The 24,375-nt window shown below is 39.5% G+C and overlaps 1 protein-coding gene across 1 annotated transcript in view; it reads left to right on the top strand.

The window, feature by feature from the left end:
- The window catches only part of SLC27A2 (solute carrier family 27 member 2), a 65,443-nt gene that overhangs the window by 3,815 nt on the left and 37,253 nt on the right, over nt 1–24,375 (top strand). The window contains exon 2 of the mRNA XM_036736983.1: nt 16,119–16,328. Within this exon, the coding sequence (XP_036592878.1) occupies nt 16,119–16,328 (210 nt within the window). The remainder of the gene's footprint in view (nt 1–16,118; nt 16,329–24,375) is intronic.

The following is a 24,375-nucleotide window of genomic DNA, read 5'->3' as shown; positions in this document are numbered from 1 at the left end:
GTCTGTCTTACTTGGGTGATCAAAGTAGTATGGGGAAGAGAAGAGGCCACATAGGAGAGATATGGAAGAAGACTTAGTAACTAATTAATTGTATGTAGGGGAAAGGAAAGAAAGAGTCAAACCTGAAAGAATTCTCATGCCCCTAACAGAAATAGGAGAGATTAGAGGAAGAGGAGGAGGTTTAGGGGAAAATTAATCAAGTCAGATTCTCTTTTGGATGATTTGAGATTGATGTGTCAACTGGACTTTCAGGTAGAGAAGTAGAGGAAGCAGTTGGATGTAGAGGACCATTGACTTCATATATGAAGTCAAAGGTTTTATTGAATGTTACCAACAGAACTGAGTACAGAAACTATGTGCTAAAGGGGTCCCAGAAATATTTGAGTTGCATCCAAATGAACTTAGGGCCAAAAGGCAACTTCCACATGGGGCTTGGGCATCTTCCAATAGGGCTGAGCCCAAGGTTGTACTGGATATACTTCCACACACATTTACTTTCATTAAGCCTAGGGTGTGGTTTGACTCTGGGTAGCCAACTGCCTTAGGCTAAGATAGCAATCTCCTGTGCTCTCTCCCTAGCATAGAAGGCTTCTCCTTTGTTCTACTTTCATAATTTTAACTGTGTCTTTGAGACTAGTTGGTCTGGCAAGGATAAATTTTGTTGTACTGACATCTTCTCCCTTTGTCATCAGTGACTTCCCATTTTCATTTTATAGCATTCATACTCCGGTCAAGCATTTTTAGTCATTCATTTAGTTATACTTTCATACTTGGTTATGCATTCATGCTGATTCTTTTACTCCTTTTATAATGAAAAGCTTTTCTGGTTGAATGGATCAATCTGACAAGCAGTAGCCCCTTAAATTTCCTTGTAATTCTGCTTAGGCTGAAATGAAAATAAACAATTGTTGCTTTGATTACAATTACTGTTAGATTACTGTTAACATCTGCTGACTGCTTCCCCTACTCACCTCTCTCAAGCGAAAATGACCTCTCTACCCTCTGTGCTGTACTGATAAATGTTTAATGATCAGCTCTCCAAAAAAAAATAAAATAGCGTATTTAACATACTTACAAGTTTAATCTGCATTCCACCACCCAAATCATAATCAAGCCCTGATTTGCCAATTTTCAAAGTATAAATGCTTATACCATAAATTTAACAATCAACTCTTCTGAGGTGGTTTGAGCTGGCAACTGCGCTGTACTGTTTCTTTCCTCAAATTTCTCATAGCACTTTTAGTTGGATCTTCTGCTTTCCTTTTTCACCTCCTATGCTCACAAGGAGGCTGCTAGACGTCATAGTGGATAGAGCAGGCGTGGGGAACCTGCCTCAAGGCTACATGTTCCCCACCCCAGCATAGGGGGTTAGACTTAAAATCTGGAAGAATTGGTAATACAATAGATAGAGTGTTGAATTTGGGGGTCAAAAAGACTTGAGTATGAATCTTGCATTAGACTTACTATTTGTATGCCTCTAAACAAGTCCCTTAACCTCTCCTCACCTCTTTTTCCTCATCTGTAAAATGGGGATAGTAATAGAACAGAAGCTAATTATTTCAATTTTTTGAGGGCCTGTAGGTACATTACTATTCTGCCTCTCTACAGAGTATGATTGACAATAGGGTATTATCCAGTCAAATCATATTTGGGATTATTTTCCCCTACATAAGATGATGATGATGATGAAGATGATGATAAAATAATTATAATAAGTAGCTTGCATTTCTACAGAGAGCTCTTTAATGTTTTCAAAGCACTTAACACCACAGCTAAGGTAGTAGATAAATTCATCAATACTTGGTAAACTTAGAGCTTTGTCCAGGAAGTTTTCAATTTAATAGAATCCAGTGGCTGAAGGGAAATAGATAAAGTTGGAACATATATTTGAGAACATACTACATGGAAGATTAAAATCCATATAGCAAATACATGGCTACCACACACCAATACTAGTTGAAGGCCTTTCCAACTGAAGTCTTGACCAATCTTGGAGGAAACCTTTTTAAAATCCGCTACATAGATTTACACAACGTGGCAAATCAAAATAATTTTAATAGCTCAACAGAATGTATTATTGAAAATTCTAACTATATATATATATTTATACATCATATATATATACATATATTTTAGCCAGACCTGTGACTTCATTGATATAGGACACTTCCAGTGAGGAAACTCCAGCTACCAACGCAGATCAGAACCTGCACTTGTTTCCGAGGAGAGGCACTGAGAGGTTAAGTGAGAGGTTAAGGGGTCCTGGAGGTGGTAGGTGTCAGAAGCAGAATTTGAATCCAGGTCATTCTGACTAAAACTGCTTGTCTGGGCAGCTAGGTGGCGCATTGAGTAGAGCACCAGCCCTGCAGTCAGGAAGACTTGAGTTCAAATTGGGCCTCAGACACTTGACACACTTACCAGCTGTGTGACCTTGGGCAAGTCACTTAATCCTAATTGCCCTGCCTTCCCCCTCCAAAAAAAATATATTAAAACTGCTTGTCCTTAGTAAACTAGAACTTCCTTATAATTAAAGGTCAGGAGACAAAGAAACCTGTTATAGTGGGAGAGATGAATGTCTCACTTTGTGCCTGTTGGAGCAAATGCCTTGACCTACAGTCCACTGGTGTTGATGGTATAACATAGAGTATAGCAGTGGTTGGTTTTAGTTTTGGTTTGGTTTGGGGGGGAGAGGTTTGTTTTGGTTTTGTATAAACATGAGCAAGATTATCATTAAAGAAAAATAACCTTTCTCTGCAAAGAGAGACAAAGCTGGGCTCTCGGGTGCAGAATCCCCAGAGCCAATATTCCATTTGTTAACCTTCGCTTTCCTTCTTACCCTTTGTGGACCTCACTTTGCTCATCTTTAAGATGAGGGGGTTGGACTCAGTGACCTCTAAGGTCCCTTTCAGCCTGTGGGATGAGCAAGAACCCCAAGAAGCCAAGGAATGGGCAACAGTGATTCCCTCCCCCTTTCACAGTGGCTGGGCTTTATCATATGCAGACCCACTCAAAATCAGGGTTTAAAAACTTGGTGTATGTCTCTTCTCTTCTGCTGCCTCAGGACTGGCTATGGAATATCTCACTGAGAACTCTTGTCACCGTTTGAATCATTTATTCCCTGAGGCTGTGAGTGCTCAGCCCCATTGCTAGAACCAGCCACATTCCTAGGTCATCTTTTCTAGCCCCAGGCCTCCTCGCCACCTAAAACCTCAGGTCTAGTCTTTCCTGATGATTCCAGCCCCACCAGCACAGTACTGTCAATATCATGGCAGTGGTTTGTAGCCACAAGGCTAGCTAGCTCTTAAGATTAGGAATGATGAGCAGCCTGGGGGTGAGGGGAAGAAGGGAATGAGACCAAAGCAGGAAGGACTGGGGAATGAGATAGTTAAAGCAGAACTCTGATCATCAGGTGGATCATGGATGGCCCAGGGCAGAGCCATATATATCTCATCTAAATCGATCTTGGTAAATACATAAAATAGTTGCAAGAACACCATCCTAGGAGTCTGGAGACTCATTTAAGTGGAGCAGGAATATATCTATCTTACCTCTTTTTCCTCATCTGTAAAGTGGGGATAATAATAGAACAGAAGCTAATTATTTCAATTTTTTGAGGGCCTCTCTACAGGGTATGATTGACACTAGGGTATTATCCAGTCAAATCATATTTGGGATTATTTTCCCCTACATAAGATGATGATGATGATGAGAAGAGAAGGGAAGAGATGAAGGGAAGAGACCTTGAACCTCAGGACAGAAGGCCCTGTGGGAGAAGAGACACCACAGACTACAGCTAGGAAAGATAAGCCAGATCAGAGGATAGCTTGTGGAGTCCTCTGGTAGCTTCCTACTTCACTAATTCTTACTAAATAGGTGATAAACTCTGGTGTTTGCATTGGCTAAAAAAAACTCTTAAGTATTGTCGTTGCCTTCTAAATTTTGGTGCATTGGAATCAAAGCCCTTATCGCCTTGCCCTAGTTTCAATTCTGAAAGCACATCCCTCCAAACAGTGATTTAATATTTATAAAACATTTGGCTTGCCACCTGTGTGACCTTGTGCATGCCCCTTCAGTTAGGACTTCCATTACTCTCTGCAAAATGAGGAGGTAGACAGAAGAACTGTTCCTGCCCCCTAACACTAGGTAAGAATCCAAGTCTTAAGATGAAAGTAAATAATGCACTGAATGTAAGTGATAACAGTTCTTTGTAAAGGTACAAGCCTACCTCCACCCACTGCTGTTCCATAAAACTAATGGCCTTTTGAGTCTTTAGGCTAGGGTGTAGTTGGTTCCTTAGGAGCTATGGTATTGATGGAAGAGGGATTTTGAGATAGCCAAAATGCATAGTACTAATACCAAGTTCAGTTGAGTGAAGCCACTAGGGCATGGAATGGTAGACTTGGACCAATCTGGTTTCAGAAGTGGATGTTTGTGACATTGCAGATATATAGATATATAGATATGTGTGTATGTATGTATGTATGTATGTATTTTGTTGAAAAATGAGTTGTTTAGGATAACTTTATGAAAAGTACACTTGTACAAAAACTCATGACAACATTTCCCTGTTTTTCCCCGGTGTTCAAGATTTACTTATCCAGGCAGAAATTTTATTAATCTAATCAAAAGTACAGCTTGATTGTGGTAATGAATCAGTTTTTAAAACTATTTTTACTTCTTTTGAAGGAGTGTTGGAGTGCGTTGCACACTGCACCCCTCCTGTTGCACTTTTATATTCCACTCTATACTTGAATACATCAGTAAATCTTCAATCTAGTCGTATGGGCCCTCCTTCCAATGATGCAGATGCCAACCCCTCTCAGCCTCTGTGGCTCCTGTCCATAAAGGATACAGTCTACACAGTGGAGTCCTTCCTCTAGCCTAGTCCTTGGAATATCACAACCCAGTGCTTAGCACAGTATTTTGCAAATAGGTGCCTAATAAAATGCTTGTTGACCTGACTATTGGTCGGGTGTAGGAAATCAACTCCTTTTGTCTCCAAGGAGAACCCATGAGCCATCTCTCCACTTAGCAGCAACTTCCCTATATCTTCTGGTTTCATTTATTACAAAAATGTCAATATTCATGTGATTTCCGTTGCTGTAGTAGTATGTCAACTCATTGGTCATTGAACAAGTATCCCACATGTACAGTAGCATCAAGTTATATGTTAATATTTATAGGCAGTCTAAAAGTTGCAATTATTAGCACTCTGCCCTGATCATTGGACAAGTATCTCACATTTACAATATCAACAATGAATAAATAATAATAGCTAGCATTTATATATTTAATATATAACATACATTAATATATTATGAATATTTAATATATTTAAGATTTGCGAAGCACTTTACAAATATTATCTCATTTTATCCTTTCAACCCTGGGAGGTAAGTGCTGTGATTATACCCATGTTATAGATGAGAAAACTGAGGCAGATGGAGATTAAGTGACTTACCCAGGTTCATACAGCTGACATATGTCTGAGGCCAGATTTGAATTTAGGTCTTCCCAATTCCAGGTCCAGCACTCTATTCACTGCAACACCTAGCGGACTCTATAGGGTGTCCCAAAAGTCTTAGCATAGTATTAAGGTACTAAAGTATAAAACTACACTAAGACTTTTGGGACACCTTGTATTTATTTTAATGTCTATAGATAGTCTAAAAATTGCAACTATTAGCACCCTCTGCCTTGGTCATTGGACAAGTATCTCACAATAACAATACCAACAGTTAATTTTTATAAACAAGATAAAAATGGTAGTTCTTCACACCCCCTACTCCCTTTTTGCCAGTCTATCTCCATCACTACAGAAGTAGAAATAACAGAAGGCCATATCTTTTTTCTTTATTTCATGGTTGTCATGGCCAAATATTTCATCAGGTAGTGGCTAACCTTTCATCATCAACCCATGGATAAATCAGTCTTTATTTACCTTCTTGGCTAAGTTGGTCCCTCATCAGCCTAGGGGCAAGACTGTATTTTTTTGCCTTCGTAGCTTAATAGAACCCACCAAAGTCTGCAATCTGGTGCATCTTAGAAGAACCCAGTGCAGCCTTGGAGTAGAACCTTTGTGGAGGATGCCAAGTGCAATACAAGTCCAGAATACTGAGACATTTATAAAACATTAGTAAGGATGGCACATGATCACATGTAGTAGTATCACCTTATAAAATAAAAGGAAAATAAGTCTGCAGAAAGCTTTGTGTGAGACAAAATTTAGCCAGATCATCCCAAGAGCACTAGGAAGAGCAAAACAGGCATGTGTATGGGGTGTGCCAGGTTGTCCAAGTACACACTCCTATAATTAATTGCCTATGATAGCTACGTGGGATTGCCTGGGATCTCAGAACTCATTAAGATGGGGGCAGCTCTCCCAGTCTCTGTGCCCTTAGTTGCTATAATACCCTTTCCACTACTCTTTTCATAGTCTGGGGCCCTTCTATGATACCATTCCAGACTCTTTCCAATGCTACCTCTCCTCTTGTGATGGCATCTCAGTTTGGCAAAACCCATTTCCTGTTGGTGTCAGATGAGCTCTCTGCTCCCTTCCTTCCTGCCCATAGTGATCCCTTACTCTTGCCCAGGGGCTTCAGCCAGCCAAGGGAAGAGTCATTTTTATTTTAGACATTTCCCCCCTTTGGCTCCTTTTGCCGTTTTCTTTTCTGTGGCCCAGATGCTTCCGGGGCTCTGTTTGATGTATTCAAGGAAAGCAAAAAAACAATTTAAATTTTTAAAGGATGTTTGTGCCTCTGGTCACCACTTGTTAAACTTCACCCACAGCCCTTCCTGGCAAAGCAAGGGATGGAGGAGCAGAGTCCATTTGGAAAAATGCTATTTCAACTGAAAATGAGGCTGAAAAGATTTTTCTGCATTATAGGATAAGGGGAAGTTTGATTAAGAGGAACCCTTTGCAAAGTTTGTATTTTTAAAATTAAGTTAAGCTGTTAATTTTTTTAAAATAAGGTTTTAGTTTGTTTAGTTTGCTGAATCAAAATAATATACTTAACAATTTAATATTCAATAAGTGTTCACCCTTTAGCATTTTTAAATTAAATTCTCTGGGTGCACACCCTAGTGAAATGTGCTACACAGACCTGTGATTTGGGAGAAGAACAACTAGATGGAAACAATTTTCCAGAATTTCTATAGCAATCTAATCGCATCATAAATAATAGTGAACCCACCACGTTTGGACTCAACACCTCAGGGCTCAATGTGTTGTATGAGGAAATGAAAGTGGCACTTAAGGTGAAGTTGAGAACTATGGTTGAAACAAACCAAGTACACACAAGAAAGAAAATCTGTCTTGGAAGTGGCATTAGTTTGTAATATGTTGAAGGACTGATTTTTTTAAGGGAAGATACCAAGCAATTGGAAAGAATTACAGTGTTATTACAAAAAAGCAGTTGAGAAAGACACCAGCAGTTCTTGAGTCATATGCCTTCTTTCTCACCCCTTTGAAATCTTTATGAGAATGAGCTACATACATGTCAAGGGTAGCCTTGATGAAAATATGAGAAGGAAACAGGCAGGCTTTTGTAGACAGTTTTCCACAGCAGACTACATCTTCATAGTCACACAGTTGACTGACAAGTATAGAGAAACCAAGATCATTCTGTGTTTATTGATTGTCTAAAACAAAAAGCATTGGACTTGGTGTGATAACCTGAGGCCTAGAAAGCTTTCTGCTAGCAAGGTGTCTACAAGGTATGCGTCAAGATTATGAAAAATTCTTTGTTGAATGCAACCACAGAGATAATTGTCCTGTGATTATCAATATAAAAGAAGCTGTAAAATGGGGAAACTCCAAAAAGCCCAAATGGAAGCAGTCCTAAAGAGATAGTGAGTTCTCCAGATGCCCATGTTTTTGGATGGCATAGATGTGACTGTACTTGATAGGTTGTGAAGGATGAGCCAAGAAGCTGCCAGAATTAATGGAAAACTTACTGCATCAAACTCAGAGTACCTCAACACTGTCCCTATGAGATTCAAGACCTTTCAGAAGAGATCAACTTAACAACCAACACAGAAAAAACATGTATGAAAAATGTCCATTTCTAAAACTATGATACACAGTTTGATGGGAAGTCCATTAGCACATTAATCTTGTATAGGCACTGGGGATGAGCACTAAGCATGGCTGAGAATTGAATGGGGGAAAGGAATGGTGTTTGTCATATTTTTGCAATTATATTGCATCAGCATTCCCAGGCTGCTCCCTTACATACACACACACACACCCTTTTCAACACTAGTATTTCCTCCATGATGAGACATAGCTGCAAACCATGGAACCAGCATCAGCCCCCCAAAAATCAAAATTATGGGTATGGCAAGGCACAGTGGAGAGAGATATGGTATATGTGAGTACACTGCATTATATTAAGCATCATGACTTGGTTGCAAGAAGTGTCATAAAATATAGCATCCAGCTTGCCTTTTTAGGGAGGGTGGGTGGGGAGGGAAGAGGAGAGAGAATTTGGAACTCAAAGTTTTAAAAACAGATGTCCAAAAGAAAAAAAGTTTTTGCACGCAACTACGAAAAAAGATACACAGGCAATGGGGCATAGAAAGCTATCTTGCCCTACAAGAAAATAAGAGAAAAGGGGAAGGGGGGAGTGGGGTGACAGAAGGGAGGGCTGATTAGGGAATGAGGCAACCAGAATATATGCCATCTTGGAATGGGGGGGAGGATAGAAATGGGGAGAAAATTTGTAATTCAAACTCTTGTGAAAATCAATTCTGAAAACTAAAATATTAAATAAATTTAAAAAAAAAGTGGTGATGGCCTAAACCAGAGTAGTGTCAGGGTAAATGGAGAGAAGTAGATGTGAGAGATACTGTGGAAGTAGAATAAGCAAAGCATTTTCAACTTAAAAAAAAAAAGTACAGCATCCAGGAAATGAATGATTGGAAAAGGAGATGGGCCAGTCATTTAGAGGGCTTGTGGGATAACAGAGGGATAGTTCAAGTGATTCACAGGTACCTATGAAATGTCAAAAGAACCACAGAAAGTTCTCTAGCTCATTTGGGTATGTCTTTTTACAAAGGATTTATGGGAGAATGTGGACAAGAATTATAGAGGGTGAGGTTGGTGGGTTGCCATCAATATCATTAGAAGGAGTACTTGTATCAGTGAAACTGTAGATCTCTTACAGTATGGAAATAATCACAAAATTCCCTCCCACCCTATTTTGGGAAACCTTTTTTTCTCTATGTAAAAAAGAGAGGGGGAGAGGGAGAATTATTTTAGCATGTAAGTTCTGATTCACTGATGTACTTAGTTTAGGAGAAAAAGCCTCTGAGGGAAGATTCACAACGAGAACTCCACTGAGAATGCCTAAATATGCATAATTCATGTGAGTCAAAGAAACAGAAAGATGTCAGTTTAGAAAACAAGTATAGATTGGTTTGTTGAAAATTGATATTTGACTTGTTGAAGCTGTGAATTTGTCCGTCCACTCTGGAAAGCAATTTGGAATAGTGCAAGAAAGTCTTGAAGATAAGCCCTTGACCCAGAGATCCCATTGCTAGACATATACCCCACCAAGGTCAAAGCCCCACAATTCCCATATACACAAAAATATTCATATCAGTACTTTGTATGGTAGCAAAGACAAAGGATATAGATAGATGTTCATCAGTTGGAGAATGGCTAAACAAATTGTGGTCCATGAATGTAATGTGATATTACTATTCCACAAGAAATGCTGGATATGAAGAATTCAGAAAATATATTATGAACTTATTCAGGATAAAGTAAGTGGGACCAGGTAAAGAATCACAATTATTTCAATAATGGAACTAGAAAGAACCAAAAAAACAACTGAATGCTGTGTAATTGTAATGATCAAGCTTGTCCTCAAAGAATAGTTGAGAAAATACATCTCCCTCTCTTCTTCGAAGAAGTAGAGAACTTAGAGAATATTACACATACTGCCATGTTGTCATATTGGTTAGTTTTTCTGAATTTTTTTTAGCTACAAGGGATGGCTCATTGAGTAAGGGAGGGAAGATCTATTCCAAAATGAAAGTGATATAAAACCAAAAGATACAGTATTAAATTAAAATTTTGAAAAGAGAGAGTAATTCAGGATTTTCTTTTCTTTCTCAGGTTAGGGACATAAGTGTCTTTAACCTAAGGAAAAGAAGACCAAACAGCTGCTGCACCTTCAACTGGTTTTCACAGTATCCCCTTGTTGGTACCTCAAACAACTGTCCAAACCATTCTAGTCAAACTGGGCGACCTCAGGAGGGTGAAGGAGACAAGAGTATCACAGAGAGACTAATTATTTTCCGTTTAGGCACTTTCAGTGGAGGTAAGCTCACCACAGATTACCTCAGGTCTCAGAAATCAGATAACAGGTCTAGTCTCCACTAGGATGTCGGAGTCAGGTTACCAAGCTCAGATGGGAAAAATTTGAGGTCAGAGTCAATACAAGTTTGAGGAGTGGTAGGGACATAGCAACATTCAAAGACTGAAAGATAGTATTTTAGGAAAGGTAGAGTGCTAATAAGCAGGAGAGAAATAGAGGCACTCAGGAAGGGAAAAAATTGTTCCCAATATCACATGGGGCTAAACTCTTAGCCTTCTATACTTGGCAAGCTAGCTAACTCTTGGGTGTCCTATCACCTACTCCTTTGATAGTATCTGACATAAAACATAGGGACAGAGAGGAGAGGCAGCCAAAGAGGGATAAGGGTCAATTTGTTCTCCTTTCTCCCTACCCCCAAGTCATGCTGCTGCTCCTTCCTGTGCCTCAGTAGAATTTAAACTAACCTTTGGTCAGCCCTAATGAAGACCAAAGTACCTTTGGCTTTAAGCAAAGTGTTGCCTCATAGAGAGAACAGTTAGAGAACTAATTAATGGACTTGGGTTCCTGAGGAACCTCAGTTCACTTCATGGTAGCAGGGAAGAAAAAAAATTAATTTTTCTCGACTTTTTTTTTCAAAATCTGGAAAGCTAGGGAGCCTATATAGGTGTGGGGAAGGTATGAGACATGGATAAGTATGGGTCTGAGTTAAACATTAATTTAAATTAATTTTAAAATTTAAAAACATTAACATAAAAAATTAATTAATCGAGACACAGCAAGGTGTAGTGGCTAGAGTACAGCAGGCATCAGAGTGAGAGCACCACATTCAAATCCCACCTCAATTACTTAGTACCCTGTGTGACCTTAGGCAAATCACTTTTTCTCTCTGATCTCAATCTTTCTCATCTTTAAAGTGTGGAGTTTGGACTAGAAGGCTTCAGAGGTCCTGGATTCTCATTCCATCTCTTTACTGGCTTTATGATCACAGGCAAATCACTTCATTCTCCCCAGGTCTCAGTTTCCTCATCTGTAAAATGAGAATAAGATGACCAATAGTAACTACATAGGGATTCAGTGTCCCCAGGCAGCTCTCTAACACTACAAACTGAAAAGCAGGTGCCAGATTTCATGAGTAGAGGGAGCTTTGTCGGTGAGATTTCCCTACAACCAATGAAATCACAGGGTTGTTATGAGGCTCAAATGAGATAATATGTGTAAGGTACTTTGCAAACTTTAAAGCACAATAGTTATTATTAAGTCAATAGTTTTCTTGAAACACCATTATGAGACATAGTACTTTTGAAATTACTGATTTTTGGTGGTAACCCCAGAGTTTATTCATTCATTCATTCATTCAGTGGACATTGATTAAGGCCCTGATGTTTGCAGATCACCGTGTTGCATGTGGATCTTTCCTTCATGATGCTTACAATTTTGGGACAGGCTTGGATCATAGCCTTTCTTAAACAGAGTAGAGTCCTCATTTTTAGTCTCTCCTTATATAACAACACATCCATTCTCCTTTCACATCAATCAGGCAAGTTGGTGGAACCTATCTGTAATAAAGGGCAATGTCACTGAACATGTAAGAAAACACAATCCGCTGGACAAAAGACAATCTTTGCCCTTCTGAATTTTCTCCAGCTCTATTCACTTGCTGATGCATAGTAACCAACATCATATGCATCTTGGAAAAATAGGGTATAGTTTTGTACATGGTTAGGATAAGGCTTTTTCTTTTTTCTCTGGTTTCCAGGCAGTTCAGGCGGTGTTTGGTTAGAGTCACACAACTAGGAAATGATAGGGAGAATTGGGACTCCTACCCAAGTCCACTGATCCATCCTCTACTTAAGTGCTCTTCCCATTACATCTCAGTGTCTTGGGTTTAGGAATAGGAATCTCTTCTTGTTCTTTGGTGAATACCGAGGTGAAAACAAATTTATTAAGTTTTTCTGCTGTCTCCTTTATCCCTTGAAATTTTGTAACAGGGTAAATGGCCCTTATGATGCTATATATTGTTATAAGTTATTATAAATTGTTATTATCTTGAAAAATGCTATTTTACCTACCTCTTTAATTTTGCTAGTTAGCTATGAAGAGTGTTTATTCATTTCTCTGGGAAGGTCCAAGGTCTACTGTGCTTGAGACTAGTTGTTCAGTTGTTTCAGTCACGTCCAACTCTTTGTGACCCCGTTTGGAATTTTCTTCGCAGAGATACTGGAGTGGTTTGCCATTTCTTTCTTTAGCTTATTTTACAGATGGGGAAACTGAGGCAAATAAGGTTAAGTGACTTGCCCAGGGTCATACAGCTAGCAATAATAAGTGTCCGAGGCCAGATTTAAATTCAGGTCCTCCTGATTCTAGGCCCAGCACTCTATCCACTGCATCACCTCGCTGCCTCGGCTTGAGATTTAACATATTTTTCCTGAGTTCTCAGTAAGGTATTGTTTGTTTTTTCCCCCAAATGATCTCTAGACTTTAGATGTCAGTGACTTTTTGACTCCTAACCATTTCTTCTCCCAAACTAATCCCTTTCTTTTGTCATAGCTCTCTTTTCTCTAATTGAATTTCTTTCATTTTCACATCCTGCTGGAATGCTGAACTTTATTCTGCTGTGATTGATAATGCTTAATAACAAATCTAGAGATACTTTCAACATTGGTTCCTATTTACTATTGAGGATCACGTTCATTGTGTTTCCTTTGACTTGGCTTCTAAAACTGTGTTAGGAAGCAGTCATTCGTCCTTTCTAAAACATAGCTTTTATTGTGAGTTATTCAGCCATTGTAAGTAATGGTAATCCTCCATTATTATAACCTGGCCTAATTCTGCAGCTTCCCAGTCCCATTATCCTGATCTGGTGGTTACAGCATAGCCTTATTCACATCACATATTTTTATTACTCAAGTATAGAATTCTCAGCTACAGAAGTTCCATAAAATGTCCCTAGTCTAGCAAATTATTTACACCATTTACATTAACATTTATTATTCCTCTTACATGTAATACTTTACCTTCACTTCCTTATTTACTTGGTCCTAATTTACTTGACAGCTAGGTTGGCAGAGTGGATAGAGTGCCAGGCCTGGAGTCAGGAAGACTCATTTTCCTGAGTTCAAATTGGGCCTCAGACACATACTAGCTGTGTGACCTTGGGCAAGTCACTTAACTGTGTTTGCCTTGGTTTCCTCATCTGTAAAATGAGCTGGAGAAGGAAATGGCCAACCTCTCCAGTATCTCTGCCAAGAAAACCCCAATTGGGGTCACAAAGAGTCAGATATGATTGAAAACAACTCAACAACAATAAAAACTTTCCTGTAGAGTTTATAACATGACAGCCTATTTAAACCAGTAGTCATCTTCCTTCCACTAGCCCTTTGTCATTTTCACACATTCATTTTCTTTTTCACACTCCTAGTATTTGAACCAAGGCAATTATACAAAATTAATCACTTAAGCAATACCTCTATGTTTTGTGACAAATTATATAGTTTTATTAACTGTAATGAGAAATACAGTTCTATAGGTGACATTTCCCAATTAAATTTTATTCACAATGCACAAAAAAATTGGAGAAACAATGCATAAAAAAAATCAGAAAGAGGGGCCCTAAGCTATCTCCTTGGGCTGTTGGAGTCATCTTCTCTCTGAGAATAGATTTGCCCACTTGTATTAACACAACTCAAGACAGCTAAGCATAGAAGCAACCTTTACATTGCAAGAACAGAGCCAAATGTCCAGACAACGAATGTACAGTTGTAGATTGCAGATTGACTTCCCAAATTAATCAACTGTTTTTGGTCATACTACAGAAAACTGAATAGGGAGGCAGTGTGGTGTAATGTATAGAAAATTAACCTCAGACTCGGGCAAAGCTAGTTTTAAGTCTGTGTGACCCTAGTCAGATCATTGAACCACTCTCGATAACACTATATTCTTAGACTAGAATTTTGACCTGCGCTAATAAAAGGAATTTCTTCACCAAGGATTTCCTATCCCAATGAATGAAAGCATGAATGAAAAAGTATTTATTAAGCACTTACTATAGTACGTGCTGAGCACTGGAAATCCAAATACAAAACTGAGATGTCCCTGCCTTCAGGGAACTTATAATCTAATATGGGGAGACAACACTTATGGTGGAGCGGTGTCTAGTCAGGCAAGTTTTGGTTTGGAAAGTCATGGAGATCATGAGTAGAAACCTAGAGGAATAGATTGACACACCCCTTCCAGTAGCAATTAAAAAAAGGAAAAGCATTTATTAAGCACCTACTGGATGCAAGACACTGTGCAAAGTGCTGAAATACAAATAGAAAAAGAAGGTAGTCTGCTCTGAAGCAGCTCATATTTTAATAGTAGGAGGCAACATGTAGAAGAGGTTTCAGCTGCAAGTCAGATGGAAAGACCCCATTGTCCTTAGAGTACAGTTTCGAAACAAGTGGTAATGCATCTTGTTTACTGGCATTTCCGTTAATAAAATTGCTATCCTTTCAACTATTAGAAGGCACCAAAGACTTTGGTGGTAAGAACTTTCAAATCCCCAGTGGTTAATTTCAGTGCGGAAGGAACTAGTAGCCTGGGGGATCAAGAAAAGCTTTATGTGGGATTTGGTGTTTGAGCTGAACTTTGAAGGAAGCTAAGCATTCTTAGAGGTAGAGGTGAGGAAGTAGTTCATTCCAGGCAAGGAAGAGATAATCTGTACTAACTGCCAGACAGGTTGGTACACTGATAAAATCAAAGAACTTTCAAGGATTTGTGTCTTAGTACTTTAGTGTTTCAATAATAGATCCATTGTTTAAGCAATGCCATAAATATGACCCGATAGAATAATTCAATATGACACAATTATAATATAATAATATTAGATTTTGAGCTAGAAGGAACCTTAAAGGTTTTTTGAGTCTGAAGTTAAGTGACTTGCCCAGGGTCACACAGGTAGTCTCTAAAGAGGGACTTGAACCCTGATCATCCTACTTCAAAATCTGGCACTCTACTCATTACACCATCCTGCCTATGATAGAAAAGAAAAGAAATTACAATATTTATTTGACTGTGGCTCCAGAGTTGAAAAGGAGTAAGGTGGAGGAAGTTACTTTTGGGGCAACAGGGCAAAGAAGGGGAAGATGGCTCAGGGAATAGTGGGTCATGAGAAATTCTCACCAATCAGGGTGGCAAAGACCTAAGGGCAGGAGTTCCAGAAATGAGAAGGTTACCACATGTCCAGTAAAAAGAAAAATCCTGTTCATAAATGTTAGTGTCTATTTCTGAGAGTTGCTAGATTTATAAGGTAGTATTCATTTGTAAGCAACCTTTACTTTTTTTTCTGCAATCTCAGATAACAAATTTTTTCCTTCTTCTCCTTCAGGATTTTCTTTTCATTTGGGGGTTATACACCTTTGTTGCAGTGGGACACCTGGGAATAACTAGATTGTTTTTCAGAGCATTTTCAAATTCCCACCAGCTATAAAAATAAAAAATGTGCCAACCATGTTTTTCCCCTTGGCATTTATCCCTAGGTCTACTTGTTACTCTCTGTGAGGAATGCAGATTTCAACCAGCTTGGCCATCTGTTGTGTTTTTCAAACACTAACATCCAGAGTCACTAATCCACAAATAATGGAGTCCTTAGATTAACTAGAAATATACGGCATCTCTTATCCCAAGGTCATAATTGTATATATTGTTAATTTTTACATTTAGCAAAACTTAAATCAGGAGCAAAACTACATAATAACCTCTGATGCTCATAAGACCTTCATTGACTGATTCATTTCTTTTTCTTATTTAATAAAGATCTACAAGCAGCCATTGAAGAGGTGTTGCCAAGCCTGAAGAAAGATGACGTGTCTATCTATTATCTGAGTAGAACTTCTACCACCGATGGTGTTGACACCTTTCTTGACAAACTGGATGAAACTTCTGATGAACCCATTCCAGAGTCCTGGAGGTCGGCTGTTGACTTTACGACTCCTGCCTTGTACATCTATACTTCTGGGACCACAGGTAAATAAGGAGCAGTGGTCATAATGATGACAGCTAACGAGTTCAGAAAGCAACACACTTCTCCAGTGGGAGCTGAATATGGGGTTAAGGTGTTGGTTTTCCCCTCCTTTGGAAAAGCTGATGAGACAATGAATGTTTTGCCTATAACAGATCATATTTCATAACCTGATCCTATTTAGCCTCCTACAGGAGAAAAGCTTGTTTCACATATGCTACCTACTTCATTACCCTTCCTGGAATGGTACAGATTAAGAGTTAGCTATAAAAATATTTATTTTTTGAATCAAATGATGAATGAGATCAGTTATGGAGCAAATTAATAGTTGGCAGGGTTTTCTGTTATTTTATTTTATCCAGAATAATAATAATGTAGACAAACAAAATACTAGTAAGACTAGAAGAACTTGAGCTAGATTAAAAAACTAACACTAAAAAAACCCTTCGTTTAAGGTTGCAAAATCACTCTCTAAAATCCTGAGAGCTCAATACCCTCCCTTATAAATTTAGACCTTTCTTTCTTTTGTCCTGCCTAGCGGCTATATTAGAGTTGCCCTGGACCCTAGGGCAACTTTGGAAAGCTCTGAGAATGGGGCCATCTTTGTGGGGATCCAGGACCTGGAATAAATTATACTGTGTAATTGAATTTATCCCATCCCCCACCACTCAAAACCATCCATCTTCTTAGAATTCTCTTGGTCAGCAGAGCCCAAAGCAGAAGTGGCAGGCTTTCTGAGCTTGCCCTGATCCAGACTCAAATCTGAGGATGGCCCTGGGTCCACAGGGTTCATAGTATATAAACCAGGTCACTTCTGCCAGCCATAGACCCTAAGAAGCTTTCTTTGGAGGGCAGCAAAAGAAAGGGCATCAGAAAATTTGGTGCCTCCTTAAGGACTATAACTCTAGCTTTCTGTATCCATTCAGAGCTATTTCCTATCTCTGGACCCATTCTATACTCATACTAGAAAGTTGGCCACTTGTCATATTTGCAAAATGTTTGTTCTAGTAAAATTTTCTCTAAAACAGAGCTTCTTAATCTGGAGCCCACCAACCTTTCAAGAGGTCCCTGAACTTAAATAAAATTATGTCTTTATTTTCACTAACCTTTCACTAAAATTTAGCATTTTCCTCATTTATGAATTTTTTAAAAATCATTATTCTGAGAAGGGTTCTGTAGGCTTCACTACACTGCCAAAGGAGTTCAGAACACAGAAAAAAGTTAAGGACCCTCACCCCAGTCATATTAAGCTTAGGTCTGCTATACTTCTTGTTGGATTGTCGTAACTTCAGTCTGACTCAGTTTCTTCAAAATAAGGATGATAATAGCACCTACCTCTTAGGGTTGTTGTGAAGATAAAATGAGGTAATATTTGTAAAATGCTTAGAACAGTGCTTGGTACATAGTAGGTGCTTAATAAATGCTTGTTGCCTTCCCCCACAATTAGGATATCAGAATATTTAATCTAGTCAATTTAATAATTTTAAATATTGAGCAAATACATTGTTTGCTTCTGAAAGATTCAAATGATTTTGTATTATGTAGCTAGCTCTGTGTACGTGTTTTTCCATATGTATTATTCCCATATGTATTTACTTCCATATATATAGAAGGAGTGTAATGTAATGGATAGATTGCTAAGCTTGGCATTATGAAGACCTATATTCAAATCCCACCTTTATTTACCAACTGTGTGACCTTGGGCAAATTACTTAACCTCTATATTAGCACAGTGCCTTAATAAAACAGCACTTAATAAATGTCTATTGACTGACTGACTATATATCTTAGATAACTCCCCATGACTTATCTGCTACCAATTAACAAGCACTTATCTGCTAGGCAGTGGGTGCTATGCACTCTCTTAGGAGTTGGGGATCCCAAGACAAAAATAAAACAGCCCTCCCCCAAGGAGCTCTCTGTTCATTCTGTAGGGGGAGATATCATGTACACTCAAGTACGTAAAATAAATGCAAGACCACTTCAATGAGGAGGCACTAACAGTTGGGAGAGGAAGGAATCAAGAAAGACCTCCTGGAGGAGATAGTGTTTGAGCTAAATTCTGAAGGAAGCTAGGAATTCTAAGAGACAGAGGTGAGAAGGGTGTTTATTCCAGGGATGGGATGCTCTGTACTAAATTCCAGATACACTGGTTGTGCCTTCGTACTTTAATATCCCAATAATGGGTCCATGGTTTCATGAATGTCGGCACTCTCTCTAGTGGTGCAAATTGCAACCTATCTACATCTACATCTTCTTACCCTGTTTGATGCCTGTCTATATCCTCCCATAAATTCACTACCCAATGCACTATACAATGCAGACTTTCTTTACATCTTCTGACCCTGTATGGATACCATTTCAGCTCTTAGGCTCTCAATACATGATTGGCCACCTCCATTTCCTAGAAAATGTATTTTATCTCATTTCTTGCACACAAGTCAACATGTGTTGCAAGCTTTTTCTCAGAGACCGTAGTGTTCTGGGATTTGCAGCCATGAAACATCACAAGTACCAGTCACACAACTAACGAAAACATGTAGAGAATACAAGGCCCCAATGTGGTTTTCTGTTTGTTTACTATTTTTTTAAATTGACATTAATAGAGGAAAATGCAACTTTACAGTCTTGCCTTCAACTTGTCACCTATACACTTAAGTTCCTTGAGAGCAGGGACTGTTCCATTTCTGTCTTTGTGTCGCCAGTGCATAGGGCAGTGTCTGGAACAATCAATGCTTGATAACTGTTTGTTCCTCCTTCTTTTTCAAAGAGGACCAATGGCATTATGCTTATGAGTGATGTCTTGACTTGTGCCTCAAAACATCATTGATCTGAATTGAATTAAAAAGCCCTGGACAGCTACAACAACCAAATGAATATTGGCAAAATTTGAATGATTTGAGGGCGAAAGGTCTAAAGTAGAGCATGGTGTACAGCTGAAACCAGTCACTTACAGGGTGAAAACCATAAAGACAAGAAAGCAAGGCCAGAACAAGAGTCATTAACCAGGAGTACAGGGAGAGGTGGAGGGAGGCTCCAGTGAGACAAAGAATAGGTTTGGGTGACATGAGATAGAGAAATGAAAATATGGGAGATTATGATCAGAATGGCAAATTCAGAGTTCTAAAATTAAGATGGTGATGGAGTTATTAGTGATGATGTATCTACAACATGACCAGCCCTGTGAGTGGCTGAGGTGGAGTCACAGATAAAGATCGTAGGCAGCTAGGTGGTACAGTAGATGGCACATTGGACCTGGAAACCAGAAGACCCGAGTTCAAATTTGACATCAGATACTTCCAGCTGTGTGGTCCTGGGCAAAGTCATTTAACTTCAGTCTACCTCAGTTTCTTCAAAATAAAGATGTTAATAGCACCTACCTCCCAGGGTTGTTGTGAAGATCAAATGAGATCATATTTATAAAGCACTTAGAACAGTGTGTGGCACACAGTAGGTGCTTAATAAGTGCTTGTTCCATTCCCCTTCCTCTTCCCCTCCCCCACCCCCACCCACCATAGGAGATTGAAACACTGGGATGCTAGTGTGTTTGAAGGGACACTAACATGTATAATGAAGTTCCCAAGTGTATAGAAAGAGATGAGTTGCAGAGAGAAAGATTATGAACTAGGTATTAAACTCTTCAAGAAAGATGAAAAGGGGGAAGCTAGGTGGTGCAGTGGCTAGAGCACTGGCCATGGAGTCAGGAGGACCTGAGTTCAAATGGGGCCTCAGACATTGACTAGCTGTGTAACCCTGAGCGAGTCACTTAATCCCGATTGCCAGAAGAAAGGAAGGAAGGAGGAAAGGTTATCTTGAAGCCAAGATATCACAGATGTAGACGGATTGAGCAAGCTCTTATAGGAAGAGAAGTTGCTGAATTATGGTGGTAGAGGGAGGGTCTGCAAATGGCAGTAGGCAACAAGAAGTATGTCACCTCCTCTTCCTGGCTTAAAGGATCAGGCAACATGGGAGAAAGAACAATCAGCATTGCAGAGTTAGAATAGCCGAAGATATAGTATTTCCTGGAGGGAACCAGGTTTCTGTGAATACTAGAAGGTTGAAAGAGGAAAAAAAAAAGAAAATCTTGAGGATGAAGGGAAGTTTGTTAATCATCAAGTACCAGCCAGTTCTTCGGGGAACAATAGAAAGGAGAAAAGGGACTAGGTTGTAGAAAAATTGAGCTGGATGAGGACAAGAGTATGAAGTCAGTAGATAGACAGATTGTTCAATCAATAGATATATTAATACATCATTTATTAAACACTTAGTAGTTGCCAGGCACTATGCTAAATACTGGGGGTACAAATGTATATATATGAAAAAAGACAGTCCCTAACCACAAGGAGTTTACAGTATAAAGAGGAAAAATAATACAGAAAAGATAGCTGAAAAACAGCAAGGAAGTGCTGGCAGAAAAGAGATAGTGGAAGAGTCTAAAGAGTTAGGAATGGATCTGGGAGAGAAATAAGCCTGGCTGGCCTGGGCACTTCCTTCAATAGAGGTTCTAGGAAAGGACTTAGCAGTCAGAAGAGAGAACCAAGGGAGCCAGAGGCATCTCTAGATTGAGAAGGCTGCTAGTGTAGACATGGAAAAGTACATGGAGTCAGGAATAGAGCCAGGAAAAAAGTGAGTGTGAAATGGGAAGGAGAGGCTTTGTCTCAGGAGACAGTGACTCCAAGTCACTAGGTAGAGTGGAAGGAGTCAGCATTTGCTATCCAAAGGTACTAGTTGGTTGGAGTCTCCATCCTATAGAGTCTTTTGATGATAGAAGATAGCACTGGTGTGTCAGTCTTTCTCCAAACACCAAGGATCTGAGAATAGTGGTGGTGGTGGCAGTTAGTCAATGAACATTTATTAACTATGCACTATGTGGCAGCCACTGTGCTAAGGCAGGTAGTTAAAGTCCATAGATCTGTATTCCCAGAGACTGAACTGAATTAACAAATGGTACCAGCTCAGTAATTACATCCCAAAAAGGTAATCATACCTAATAAAATATACCTAAAAGATATATCAGAACAGACTGTACAATAGACTTGGCATCTGAAATCCTAATTGGTTTGGCATACAATCTGGTGTCTAACATCTGGTCAGAGTGGCACTAGGCCTGGGGTCTACCCTAGCTGTCTCTTCCCTCATCACCCACCTTCCTTTCTCTGATACATATAACCCTCTAGGATTTATAAGGGCAAGGTCCTCATATTTGGCCCTCCCCATTAGAACTCTGTCACCATTTTAACCACTTTTTCCGGTCTTAGTTCTTTGGCGCTCTGTGGGAACAGTGGGTATTTGTAAATTAAATGGTCCTACATGCAGCTTGGAGACTCCATCCTCCTCACAGACCATGTGTCTCCTCACATCTGGAAGCAGATCTCTTCCTACCCAAAATCTCTTCCTTCCCATAAATCCTCTACCACAGGTCGGATAAGTATACACACACATATAATATATGTATACATATATACTGTCCCAAAAGTCTTAGTACGTTTTTTAGCTTTAATAGATTAAAACTGCATCAGGACTTTTAGAACACCCTGTATATGGAACAATTTGGATTTATCTCTTCATGCCAACTGTTCAAGTACAAGAAGAAAGATAAACTCCCTTTGTGACCCTGAGCCCCCTAATTTAGTACCAAAAGTAAAAAGGATTATGCAAGTCCCTATGGAAAAGGGAAGAGAGTTTTTCTAATTGACAGGGGGTTCCAGTATACCTATTCTGTGTTTTTTCTTGGGTTAAATAAAACCAGTATCCTATTTGATGTCTTGTTAGCCTGGGTTCTTATAAAGAAAGCTGAGGGCCCCTTTGGGGAGAGTAAAACAAGCCCAAATACTGATGTTTCCAGGTTCTCCCTGGGTGGGGACATGAGCCAGAGAGATCTTGTGAAATCTGCTCCTTCTTTCTCTCTGCCACCACCACCACTAAAAAAAAATTATACTTATCAGTCCTGTCAGGGACCCAAGTGTTACATGAGTTACATTAAGGTGAGACGGTTGACTCTGCCAGGAAGGATATGAACTTTGAGTTGTTTCTGAAGTACATTTTGTGCCCAGCCTACAAATCCGTACCTAAAAAGGAATTTCCCTGCCCTCCACATACACAATATCCCTAACGAGTGCTCATTCGGCCCCTACTCTACAAAAGTTTTTATACAAGTTGTTTTCCCATAAAAATATAAAAACTGGTGAGGTTTTTAGGTCAGCCTACAACAGTCTATTTAATTGACAATGTATCTGAAATGTAGTATCGTACTATGGAGCCTAACCGCACCCTGTGTGAACACAGTTCTATTAGAAAATGCATTTTCTACTAACTAGAATTCTAGTTTAGAACTCAGTCTCCCCCACTACTCCCTCCATCTGTAAACCATGACTCTATGGGGATAAGGAGTTGATTCAGCAGGGCCTACTGACTATATCCACTCACAAAGCCCTTTCCTTCTCCTACACTGGCTCCTGAGTTTTATCGTCTTCTCTTCCCTTTCTTTTCTGGTTCATAGCATCATATTTCCTTTTCCTGAGGATAAACTCATGATTAAAAAAACTCCTGCCCTACCTCCTTCTGCCCATTTGCCTTCTCTTTTCTCATTCAGACATTGCATAGAAAACTACAGGCAGGTGCACAAAAGACTGAATTTTAGTGCAAAACCAAACAGAACCTCAACATTGAACCTCATAGGTCATATAGTCCAACCCATACCTAAATGGGAATTCCCCTCCCCTCCTTAACACGTGTTTGTTCAGCCTCTCCTGAAAGTCCTCCAGGAAGGTGATGGCTAGAGATGAAGTCATTCATTCCTATGATGACCCATTTATCTTTGGGTCATCTTTAATTGTTAGAACTTCCTGTAGAAGGTGGTAGTTGAGCTACGTCTTAAAAGAGAGACTTTATGAGGCAGAGGTGAAAAGGGGCAAGCCAGCGATGAGGCACAGGAATGGAGTGTTATTTGCATGTGAGGACAAGAGAAGCTGATGTGGCTGGATCTCAGCATGTGGGAGAAGAGTAAAGTCCACTGAGGCTGGAAAGAAAAACTAAGCAGTAGAATTTATGTTTGATTCTAGACACAATAGGAATACACTGCAGTTGATTGAATACGGATATGATGAGTCAAAGGTGTTTCTGACTCAGGTAGTTTGAAATATCCAATAGAAAACTGGTGATGCAGTATTGTATCTCCGGGGAGAGAGTAGGCCTGGAAATCATGGTCATAGAGATGGTAATTAAACACATAGGAATTGATGAGGTCACCGAGAGATACTATAGAGAAAAGTTGGGGGTCAGAGCCTTAGGAATACTCACAACTAGCAGACTTGACTTGGATATTGAACCAGCAAAGGAAACTGAGAAGAAGCAGTCAGACAAGTTGGAAGAGGGCCAGGAGAGAGAAGAGACACAAAAACTAAGAGAGCAGGGAGTATCCAGGAGAAAACTGGGGGTCGTCAGTATTAAATGCTGCTTGCAGGTTGAGAAGGGGGAGGCTAAGTGGCACAATAGATAGAATGCTGGGTCTGCAGTCAGGAAGACTCATCTTCCTGAGTTCAAATCTGGCCTCAGACATTTAATAACTGTGTGACACTGGGCAGGTCATTTTAACCCTGTTTGCCTTAGTATCCTCATCTATAAAATGAGCTGGAGAAGGAAATGGCAAACTACTCCAGTATCTTTGCCAAGAAAACCCCAGATGGGATCACAAAGACTCAGGCACGACTAAAACAACTCAACAACAAGATTGAGAAGGATGAGGAATGAGAAAAGACCATCATATTGACCAATTAATAGCTTTTTGGTGACTTTGATGAGAAGGTCTGATGAAGGTTTTTGAAGAATGGGGAGACTTGGGTATGTTTGCCAAGTCTTCCTGAAAGACTTTTGCTACCTCCTTTACCCCTGGCCTGCTTCCCACTTCCCCCTGTTACCTCCAGGATCAAATATAAACTCTTCTGTTTGGCATTGAAAGCTCTTTATTATCTGGTCCCTTCCTACTTTCTAATTTTCTTGCGCTAAGGTCACATTTGAACTCTAGTCTTCCTGACTCCAGGTCCAGTGCTCCAT

The sequence above is a fragment of the Trichosurus vulpecula genome, chromosome 8 (assembly GCF_011100635.1).
Source record: "Trichosurus vulpecula isolate mTriVul1 chromosome 8, mTriVul1.pri, whole genome shotgun sequence".
Classification (NCBI taxonomy): Eukaryota; Metazoa; Chordata; class Mammalia; order Diprotodontia; family Phalangeridae; genus Trichosurus; species Trichosurus vulpecula.
Note: the sequence above shows the minus strand (reverse complement) of the source record. Positions and strands in the feature narration are given on the sequence as shown.